Source organism: Diuraphis noxia, unplaced genomic scaffold, assembly GCF_037042655.1.
Source record: "Diuraphis noxia isolate RWA-SAM2 unplaced genomic scaffold, SU_Dnox_SAM2 contig0001, whole genome shotgun sequence".
NCBI lineage: Eukaryota > Metazoa > Arthropoda > Insecta > Hemiptera > Aphididae > Diuraphis > Diuraphis noxia.
Window position 1 is genome coordinate 70712861 of NW_028301711.1, and position 11515 is coordinate 70724375.

The 11515-nt window shown below is 25.8% G+C and overlaps 1 protein-coding gene across 1 annotated transcript; it reads left to right on the plus strand.

Moving 5' to 3' along the window:
* Positions 1-1100: 1100 nt before the first annotated feature.
* Positions 1101-10085, plus strand: LOC149061554 (amyloid protein-binding protein 2-like). Its single transcript, XM_089216465.1, has 13 exons — positions 1101-1298; positions 1475-1609; positions 1682-1891; positions 6049-6156; positions 6217-6340; positions 6408-6543; positions 6619-6790; positions 6853-7107; positions 7178-7302; positions 7372-7556; positions 8598-8794; positions 9443-9608; positions 9677-10085. The coding sequence occupies exons 2-13, from the start codon at positions 1481-1483 to the stop codon at positions 9913-9915; spliced, it is 2046 nt and encodes a 681-aa protein (XP_089072591.1). The 5' UTR covers positions 1101-1298; positions 1475-1480; the 3' UTR covers positions 9916-10085.
* The last annotated feature ends 1430 nt before the right edge of the window (positions 10086-11515 follow it).

Below are 11515 nucleotides of genomic sequence, written 5' to 3' on the forward strand. Positions count from 1 at the left end.
TACGTCAGCACCGATACGAGTTTTGGTCGGGTTTGCGCGTCCCATCTTTCCCAGCCATAATCATGGTTCGCCTCATTTCTTTGGCCGTTAAATTACCCGCCAAAAATACAATTTTGTAATATTAATATCACGACGAGATTGAAAATTATGACACAAGATTTGTTACATCAAATTATTGAGAAACTGTATAATGTTGAGTTTAATGTCATTGTAATGGTTAATGATATGGGTTCGTCAAACAAGAAAGAAGTAATTAATACTTATTTTATAAATGTATAATTAAGTAGTATAAAAATATATATTTAGTATTTTTTTTATTATTTTGGAATTACATTTAACATAATGCTTGACAAAAAATGCTTGTTATCAAACATGCTTTATAAATTGTTTTACTATTCGATTTACTAAACACTCAACATAAAATTGATAAAGAAATTCAAAGTTATGATTATTCTAACCTAACTTAACCTAGATGATACAAATCAAAACAATTTACTGGACAAAATGAACAGTTTTATCATGTCTATGAGAATTCGTCAAAAAAAATCTTTACTGCCATTTCAAAAAGGTAAAATATTTATGAATAACTTATATATTTTTAAATTGTATCCAATGTTAGATTACGTTTAGGTTTCCAGCCGCGGAACGGTCGCGCTGTGTGAAATTGTTGTTTAAAATAATATGGTAAAATTGTTCGTAGTGTAACACTGGTAGACCGCAGATATCAAACTGCCACTCGGACCGGTGATACCCCAGTTCTCCCGGAGTGATAAGAGTTGTTATGCGGCGGTTATCCTGTGGTTACCATGTGACCAACTTGAGGTGGTGTTGCACAGCAAGTCGAGGGATATTTTCGATCAGCGGAGCGGAGCGACGGCGCCGAGGAGCGTAGCGATGAGTGCCGCTAGCATGGCATCACTGACGTATCTTATTTCGTATTGGTGTCACTGCTCACAATTCTTATCACACTCCGGGAGAACTCGGACCGCATTAGCTGCAACTTAGCCACCCTCTTCTTACTCTGCTCGACAACTAACGCCCCGATGATCGAGAAAACTCGTGTTTTGTAGAGACGCTTTCAAACAGCTGGAACTAGTGATATTAACACCAACAAGTGTTGATTGTATCGAATATTCGAATGTCGACGATCGATTAATGCTTACTGGATGCGTGTTGTTGTTCCGTCAGCACTTTTTATTGTCTTTTTGACTCTTGACATTCGACTTTCAAGAACGAACGAACGAAATTAAGTCAGTTATAGCTCTCAATTTTCTTGGATCACAGCACGAACTGATTGAGTAGGTATAGTAGACTGTAGTGAAACAGAACTAATTTTTTTCGCAGTCCGAAACTTAATGTACCTATATTCATAGTTTATTCACGCTAAACTCATGATAGCTTATACTAAAATACTAAAAATCAGATAAATTATATTTTTTCATTGCAGTTTCATTAAATCATTTTTATTTTCTAGATCATAATGAATGACTGTAGCCATAGTGTTGAGTCGCTGTATAATATGGCATTAAATCAATTATGCCATAACAAAGATATACCAAGTATGTTAAAGTTATTACAACCAACCATCAGCTTACAAATTATATGGAAGGTTAAACATTTTTTTCGTACAAATAATTATAGCTTGTCAAAAGTAACTATATTTTTTACTTTTTTCATATAGATATTGTATGTCAACAATGGTAGTGAAGATTTTATGTATAATCATACGCTCCCCGATAAAAACTCACTCCAAGAGCAGTGTTCACTTGATCGAGGACGTGAACTTGCTCATATTTCATTAATGAACAATTTTCCCGATTCTTTCTATAATTTAGATATGAGAAGATCTGAAATTTATAAAATTCATGAAGAATTTGCCATCACTCAACAAGTATCGTTATTAAATTTTTCTTTATAATATATAATTATTGTAGTTTAGCATTATTATATTCAGTATAATTTAATTATTTTATGAAACAATGAATCAAATGATAAAATCTTAAAACAGGAATATCTACTTATATATAAGCCATCTATATACAACCAGATTATGAATACATTAAAAATCCATACTCCCATCCACCTTTTGTTATGCAATTCCTACAACTATGTGCTTGTAAACTCCTTTACAATTACCCTTTCTTTAGTGTTAACTCTGCCAGGAAAAATAATGTGTAAAATTTGGTCCATGTAAACTTTATCAGTGAAGACAATTAAGTAACAGTACAAAACTAGTATTATATAATATTATGAAAAAAAAATTATAATTTTTATATTAATAATCGTCCACGGTAAATAATAGTTATGCGTTATACATTAAAAATTATATTTTACTTCAAAACAAAAATTTACTGAAAATATAAAATTACAATAATGGTAAATTATAATTTTTATAATGATGTTTGCTCTCATTAAATAATAGTTAGGTATGTGTATATGCCAAAAATATACAAAACTTAAAAATAAAAATAATATTTATCCAAACAAATTATATAAACTGTAATGTGTATTACGCCAAACAATCATAAAAGATTATAAATAATTGTAATAAATTCTATCCAGGAATGTTTTATTATAATATTTTGAATTGTGAACTAAAATTATGTGATAAATTTTATATAGATATTCTAACTTCTACTTAAAATCTATTATTAAACTTATTTAGTGTTTTCTAATATTATCTATTTTTTTTTTCAATTTTAATTTATGAGCTTATTTAGTTAAGATGTATCATTAAGTTAAGTAAAGCCTTAACACTGGTAGAGTATTCATGCATCCATTTCAAATACGAAAACAAATATAGCAGAGCTTACATTACATCTTTTCATTACCTTTTTATTTAACCGGTATTCTGGTGAAGCTTACAATCGGACAATTATTGGAATAATATATTATATTTCTGACCTGTGATAATAATTAATTATAAGTATTTACTTGATATATAAACATTTACATTATACATTAAAATATTCTCGTATATCCAGAGTTGGAATTAAACAGTACTAAAGTATTTTTTTATTATTATTGATTATTTAGTCAAATTACACTTAAAGTGAATATTTCTGGGAATTCACATAGATATTTTTCTTTCATTAAAATCATTTATAATAAGTCTAATATGTAAGCTACAACATATACAACATGATTAAAAATTCAATATTAGTATTATTCTTAGCTCAAGTAATTAAATTAGTATTTAAATTATCTATATTAAATTTACAACCAAGAAGTTGGGACTCATAAACCGTTTGAGCATAAACCATAGGTTTATTTTGTTACATTATTTTTAATATTTAGTTATAAATTTAAAGCATGACAAACGAGTTCAGTATTTTAAAAACTGTTTAAGCCGCATCTTAAAAATTAACCAATATGAATTTCCCAATTTACATTGGACAGATATCACCACAAATGTCAAGCCTCTCAAAGTTAGATTTCTCTTTCAAGTTGGAAAAACCTTTTAAGAGTTATTTTTGAAATTTATTTTCTAATTATATGCAAACAAATTGATTAAGTATGGTCTAATCTTTATTACAGACATTTAAAAAAAATTCATGTTAAACCCCAACTATTTTATTTAAAAATAAATTTTTTAATTAAATGTTAATAAAATTATATTTTAAATGTTATGCATAAACTGTTTTTTTTAACAAACTAAAAAAAAAATTAATTGATGAACTTAAAATAATTATGATTTTGTAATTAATTTGATTTATTTTGAGGTGATTATTACATTCAACATTGATAATTATAAGATCATAAATTTTTATCTTTATTTTTTGTAATTCAAATTACTTTACCTATTTATATATTATTTCTTTAGATGTATATTAATACTTACTATTTGTTATGTAAAATAAATTAGTAATGTATTAGGTGTAACAAACATGAAATTTGTTTTTTTTTTTTTTTAAATTACATTTTTTATATAAATTACTATGAAAAATTTTACCATGGTACACCATATTCAATTTTTTTTTGTATTCAGATGTAAACCATGTTTCCAGTGGCGGTCAAATAATGTTTTTATGAACGGGAGTATGGCCTTAAACATGCTCTGTTTAATTATTAAATAATGGTTATCAAATATACATTGAAAAAAGGTCATGAGAAGATCTATCTCCCTCATCACTCGCTCATTTAACGATTATTATATGTAACTTTTGATTTTTGACAACAGCAGTTGGTAGACTGATAGATGGTTCTCATTAGACTTGGGTAGTATTCCAAATACTTTTTAAATATGTTTTACGTATATTCTCAATTCAATATTTAGAATACTTTTTTAACGTTCAATCACAATTTAAAAATAATTTCATTCTTTTTCTGTCATAAAAATTGCTTTTTTACTTGCATATAATATGTATATTTCTATACAAAATACTTTATAGTAATACATTATTTTGTCTTCTACTATTTTTAGTTGGACAGTAATGTTATTTTCTGATTTTATAGTAACGAGCTATCGATGGTGATAAGATATTATTATGACTTCAGGATTTATCTATTATAAGTAATAAACTAATGAGTGCTTGTGTGCTTATTATATTATATGAATATATATCCCCCTCCCTAGAAAAAAAAAAATATAAATTCTAGTTGTGTCACTAAATTTGAATATAATTTATAACTAATAGATTGCCAGATAGGGGTGTATTATCGAGATTATTAAAAAAACTGAATTGAAAAAAAAAATCTTTATCAAAATCTAATAAAAACAATAACTTAATCTACTAAAAAGAAGTATTTGAAAAATATTCCAATACACATTCTGAATACTTTTTTTTAAGTATTCGGAATATGTATTCGAAATACTTTTAAAAAGTATTTTACACAAGTCTGGTTCGCATTACCACTACCTTTATTGATGTATTTATGTACCTATTATACAAATATTTGTTTAGTTTGCAAATATAGAACTAAATAGATGAATAATATTGAAATATGTAGTTAGTTTATTTAATTTATCTAGTTTATTTTAGTTATTTATTTATATTTATCTGTTATCACTTTTATTTTATTTTATTTATTTATTTTATTCTGTTATTACTTTTTGTTGTACACCAATACCATGCCATATGCAAAAAAAAAAAAAAAATTGAAATATGTTAATAAAAACCGAAAACTTTTAACAGTTGTTGATTTGAAAAAAAACTAGAAGGGGGACTCGGTGGATGTGAGTTGAATGAGTGTTCCACACAAAATTTACTTTCACATTACCATAGAGAATGAAGACCCCGACAACCCCCTTCAGCCACCCATAATCTTAAAAATCATTGAATTTATTATACAAATATATATATATTTTAAATTCATTTAATTATTAATTATTTTTGTTAAAACATTAATTCCCTAAAAATAAAATTAAAACAAAACTTATGCTACAAATTAAATAAAGTCCTTAAATATTAATATGAACCATCTTCATTTTGAAAATATTGTTTAGAAAAGGTTACTTTATCTGCATTTTTTTTGCCACTTTTAATCCAGCTATTTATTAAGATATAATCCATAAAATATATCTATTATCTATGTCCTATGGCATAATCACATAATACTATGAGTGCTATTGATTTTGATATAAAGTAGTTTTTAAACAAAATTAAAAGGGATTTTTTTTAACGCTTGTGATAAAGATTATACCACACTTACATTTGCTTATAAATTGAAAATAAATATTAAAAATCACTTTCAAAAAGGTTTTTCCTATTTGTTGTGCTTGTCTTCAATAATATATGCTATTTTAAAATAAGCACTGGTTGTTCATTTGACGATTGTATATAATGTCTTATTGACTCATCTTTAAGTTTTAAAGTAACCAATTACATTGGAATAACTATATTCATATGTCCAGTAGTTTTTGAGTCAATTAATTTCAGATGAGCCATTTTAAGTTATATAATTTGACCATCTGCAATAAAATGAAAATATATAAAACATAGCACTTTATTATTGATATATCTGAGTGTTATTGATGTGCCTGTAATGATATCCCATTTATGTACTTTATAATTAAAATCTAATTGTCATTGTCCTTTTATTTTTTAGACCAAATTTGTTAATTATTCAAGTTTTTTTGATCATTTTGACTTGGAATTATTATTAAAATTGGTGAAGGTCGCCAATTGTCGAGGGCAACTGTTTACAATATTTCAGGTAGTTACAGTTTTACTTTACAACTTCCATCATTTAATCATTTCAAAAATTCTTTTACAGATTTGTGTGCAAATTAAAGGACTTAGATTTCCTAAGGAGTTGTCATATGAATGGATAAAAATTAAAATACTTGATAACAATCATGAAATAATTTTTCGTCGAATTGAACAAGGTCTAAAATTAGGTTTGTATTTTACATAGGTTTTTTTTTTTATTGATAAAAATCTATTGAATTTGTGATTGATGCATAGGAATTTTTTTTGGTGACGCCGGCTGGCTGGAAGAGTGTGCTCAAGTATTATCACACACATACAAAATAATTACCACAAAATGGGTTTGTCTTGATCAAAATTTAAAATTGCTGAAAATTACCCAATGCCTTACCAAGTAAATGGACCCTTAGATTACAAATTATTTACCCTCAAATAATAGTTGATTAAACGAAAAAATATTTGTCCATAGATGGTTATTAGTGGTGTCCAAGTTGAATAAATATGATGAAGCTAAAATAGTCTTACAACATATGAAAAATACTATTGTGATCATTGAAAAGATAGAAGAAAGAACATTTAATATGGCATATGCCTTTGTGGCCATTTCACAGTACTACTCTGCATTATTGGAATTTGATAAGGTTTCATACTTTTTTGGGGTGTATTTAATTTTTTTATATTCTTAAAATAAATGATTATTTAGGCATGGTCGTGGGCAGTTAAAGCTATTTATGAACTTAGAGACAAGAGCAGTAAATTCTTGAGGCTGTTAGTTGTAAGTCATGCCATTAGAGTTTGTACTGCTTTGAACAGATTGAGCACAGCTAAAAATTTAATAAATCAATTGCGCACATACAACGATACAATTTATCTGAAGATCCGCATTGAAATATTATTAAATGAAGCTTTCTACTCAATGAAAGCAGAATTAATAGAAGAAAGTATTCATAGTTACTTGGTAAGAATCTTTTGTGATGAATTTATGATGAAAAAAAACCATCAACTAAATTAGATTATTTAAATTTTAGATTGCACTAGACTGTACACGGAATTTATTTGGTTATTATAATCTAAATACTGCAATTGCTCTAGTTGATTATGCGTATGCTCGATATTTAAGCTATAAATCTGTAACTGACTATAACGAAGCTATGTAAGACAATATAATGTTAATTAAATATAATATAAATTTAACCTTTACTTAACAATCATGACTTTTTAGGCAGAGCTTGGAACAAGGCATATTTATTATTGAAACGTTGAATTCACCATTTCCAATTAACAAAGACTCATACACCTATATGTTGCATGTAAATATTCAAAAGATAAAGGCATTAATACTTGAAAAAGCAGTATCATATGAACTAATGGGAAATGTACATATGCAAATTAATATATTGATGCCTGGTTTGTATATTTATTATTTATTGATTTATGTTATATCCTCAATATAGGTGTAAGTTAAGAAACTAAAGTACAAAATACTAAATCTACCTAAAAAATGTACTATGTAGATCATATTTGTCCCTCTATTTTATATAGTAAAATGACAAAATCTTTTTAAATCGTAAAAGTTTTCATTTTCAGCAGTTAAATTTTTAGAAGATATTTCAACAATTCAATAAGAATTTAGTAATCGCCCTCCAGAATTCAAACAATGCTAAAATTATTTTCAATTACTGGCCCATTCTTTGATTTAATATTGATGTTATTAATATTCCTGTTAAATCAAGGCCGTATTAAAAAATTAGTAATGACGCCCTCCAAAGCATTTATTAATTTCTGCCATTCTTTTTGGTGATAGGGATAGGGTGGTTGATCAGTTTTGTAAATAAAAATTGTAAAACTTATCTTCTATTTTTAGTAAAGGAATAAGTTCACATAAGTTATGTGGTGTTTTTCTAATTTTATTGTTATGAAATATGTAGTTCAACAAAATAAGGACGATGGGGCAAAAAAAAAAATGTGCAGAAATCATTATTATGGATATATATTCTTTCACTTTGTAAATGTCACTTCCTAAATACTGGTCTGTATTAATCTTCAAATAGAAAAATAGATTTACAATCAAGATATTCTTAAAACTTGCTCAAAGAATCTCCATTTTTTCTTAACTTCTTCCACCATTTTAAGTAAAGAACAGAATTACAATTTATAATAACTATTATAAAATATAAATTATGTCAGGTAAAAAATGTCAAGGTATTGTTTACCCTTTTGGAAAAGAAAATATCATACAGAAAATTACTCACTGATATTAGCTATTATAGTTGAATTATCAATATATTCTATTATAGTGCATAGTTAGTTCTATGCATATTATAAGTATTAAATTAAACTTTGATTATTTTTAAAATTACGCATATTTTTAATAAACATACTTAATATGACATTATAAAATTGTTAATCGTGGTTGTAATGATAAAATAACAAAAAACATTGTTTTAGGAAATAATGTAAATCGACGGTATATGAGATATGAGACGATGCCTTTACCATCAAGGAAGAAATTATTAATTCAAGCTGAATACATCCATTCAAAAGCATTAGAAATTACTTTGAATGCTGTTGGAGTTCAAACTCTGCTTTCAGCAAAGTCATATAGTAATTTAGGTCAAATTTATCAAACTCAGAAAAAATATGAAGTAATAATTACATTAGTTTTATATTTTAATTACTGATAGAATTATTGATTAATTATTTAAGATAACCCAGTGGTATCATTGGTATCATTTGAGGTGTATAGAATATGCTAATACGTACCTAAAATTTATCAATATTTCATTCTGACCTGTATATTATATCTATGTGCCGGGCAAAAACTATTTTTTTTTTTTTTTAATCCATGGTTAGGTTATGGTCTTAAGTCAGTAGCGGATTTGTGGGGGGGGGGGGGGGGGGGGGTGCGACGTGGCGATTACCTCTCCCTAGTGATATTATTCATGTAATATTTATATGAAATATAAAAATGTTTGGTTTATATTAAATATTTTATGTGTGACTGAGGATTTCAGTATTTGTTTTATATATAATAGTTTTAGATACAATTCTACAATAGTATCTACAAATGTTAAAATTAAAAAAAAAAAAAATTAAGTTCTTATTTATCATGCAATAATATTCATAATATGTTAGATTATTAGGTGGGAAACATAAAAGTTTTAATTTTGAAGTGTAGCGAGAACATTCTTTTTTTCAAATGTATATGACATTCCTGAAATAAGTAATAACTAATAACTAATAACTATGCATTTGTTATACAAATTTGTAGCTACAATTGTTTATCTTTACAGGAATCTGAAAAAATGTTTTTAAAAGCTATTGAAATCAAAAGATCAATTTTAGATGAAGACAATGCAGAAATTGCTATATCTTTAGGTAACTTGGGTTGTTTATATATGAAATGGAAAAATAAACTGAAAGAGAGCGAACTACTTCTTTTGAAATCTTCAAAAATTTGTAAGTTACTTATAAGTAAAACTAAATCATGAATTTTATTCAAAAATTATCACATTTTTTTAATTTAGTTATAACTAATTATGTGTACCAATACAAAGAATTACTACATGTTTTGGAAGGATTAAAATCACTTTTTATCACACAATTCAATCGTGATGGTATTAATCTATACAATGATCATCTCATAAAAACTAGGTCATCACGAAAAGCTTGGTTACTTCGTATAAACACTGCAGTTGATGAAAACTGTACAAAAGATGGTTTAAGTTTAGAAAAGTTTAAAGCCATATTGAATATTAGTGGTTGAGACTAGTAGTTAATTTAATTATAGTTATAATTTAAAAATAATTCATAAATGTAAGAACTAATTTGTGTTGATTCGTTCATAAAATTGGATAGTTGTGATATTTTTTATTTTTATTTGATACCTAATCAAATCAATGTACTTATGTTATAACTTAAGGTATTCCAGGGAAATAATTTACCTGACACATTGTGTATTAAATTATTGAAAATAACTAAAATAATGACATGTTAATTTTTTAATTGTAATATATATAATTATTTTTAAGATATTTAATATTCAATAGTGTAAAAATTCCTATTGGTTTTATTCTTTATCTAGTTCAAACTTCAATGTTGCATTTATTTTTGTTCAATAAAATATTTTATCATAAATTAATATTTTATAATTTAGTAAATACCATCATATTCAAGTTTAATCTAATTTTTAATTGATTCAATATGATCTATAAACAAATTAAAGTAATTTCATATATTTTTAAACAAAAATATACAGTTTTTAAAAACAATTATTGTGTTTATAATTTGATTTTTTTATTCTTCAATGTTCATTGTTGATATTAGTATTTAAATATTAAAAACTAATAAGTTTTATCTCGGCCAAATTTCTCATCTTATTGATTCGTTTTCATGCTGAAAGCTTTTCCAACATAATTATTCTGTATATCTTATTGATCTCATTTCCTCTATTTCAAAAAATTGTTTCATAACAGTTACATCATCTTTCCTCTTGCCAGTCTGTATTTCTATCTAACTCATTTGACTATTAACTATCCTTTTTCAATCTTTTTTATGTATCAATAAAGCAACTATTCATTCCATGACTTTAAATCAAATGATACGAGCAAATCACTTGTGGATCTTTGTCTTTAGCTGTTTGAATTTCGAAATAGAAACACGATTTCAGAAATACTAGTTTATATTTTCTTATATGTTATGTTATACTGTGATATTTATGACTTGTTATTTGTTGTTAATTATAAATGACTATACAATAATTCTTTTATTTAAAATTATAAATAAAAAAATTGAAAAAAAAATTACTTGTTTGTGAGATAAAAATTATCGTACTTATTAGCTTGTCATATGGAAATGTTCAGAGAGGCCAGATGGCCTATCCATTATATAATTATTATAATTATTATTTATGGTTATAAACTTATAAATGAAATACTACTCCGTAGTCCGTGAAATTTTTTATTTTGGCATATAACATTATATGTACTTATAGGTATCATATAGATTTTGATACTATTATTAATCGTTTTAACCTTAGGTACAAGAACAATTTTTTTTTTTTGAGTGTTCTAAATTCCCCTTCCTAAAATATTTTCTAAAAATCATATATTCTTAGTAGGAGTACTAAGTATTGACTTTTGAATTCTTTTTATATCTTATGACGTATAGTATTTCAGTCAATTGAAATTAAGTCCATGAGCATAAATGAAATCGGAAAAAAGCTTATGCATAATTTATAAAAGACAGAATTTTTTTGTGTTATCAGTAATCACTATAACTTATATGGATGTATTATATTGGTTTAGTTTGTGTTGTGATAAACAAATTATAATTGGTAAGTATAATCAAATGTTTCATAATATCTA

What these genes read in the sequence shown, in the direction of transcription:
- LOC149061554 (XM_089216465.1), top strand. Translation starts at nt 1,481, where the DNA reads ATGAATGACTGTAGCCATAGTGTTGAGTCGCTGTATAATATGGCATTA. An exon ending in AATTTGCCATCACTCAACAA is followed by an intron (nt 1,892 to 6,048) that starts GTATCGTTATTA and finishes TTTATTTTTTAG; the next exon opens with ACCAAATTTGTTAATTATTC. An exon ending in AACTGTTTACAATATTTCAG is followed by an intron (nt 6,157 to 6,216) that starts GTAGTTACAGTT and finishes ATTCTTTTACAG; the next exon opens with ATTTGTGTGCAAATTAAAGG.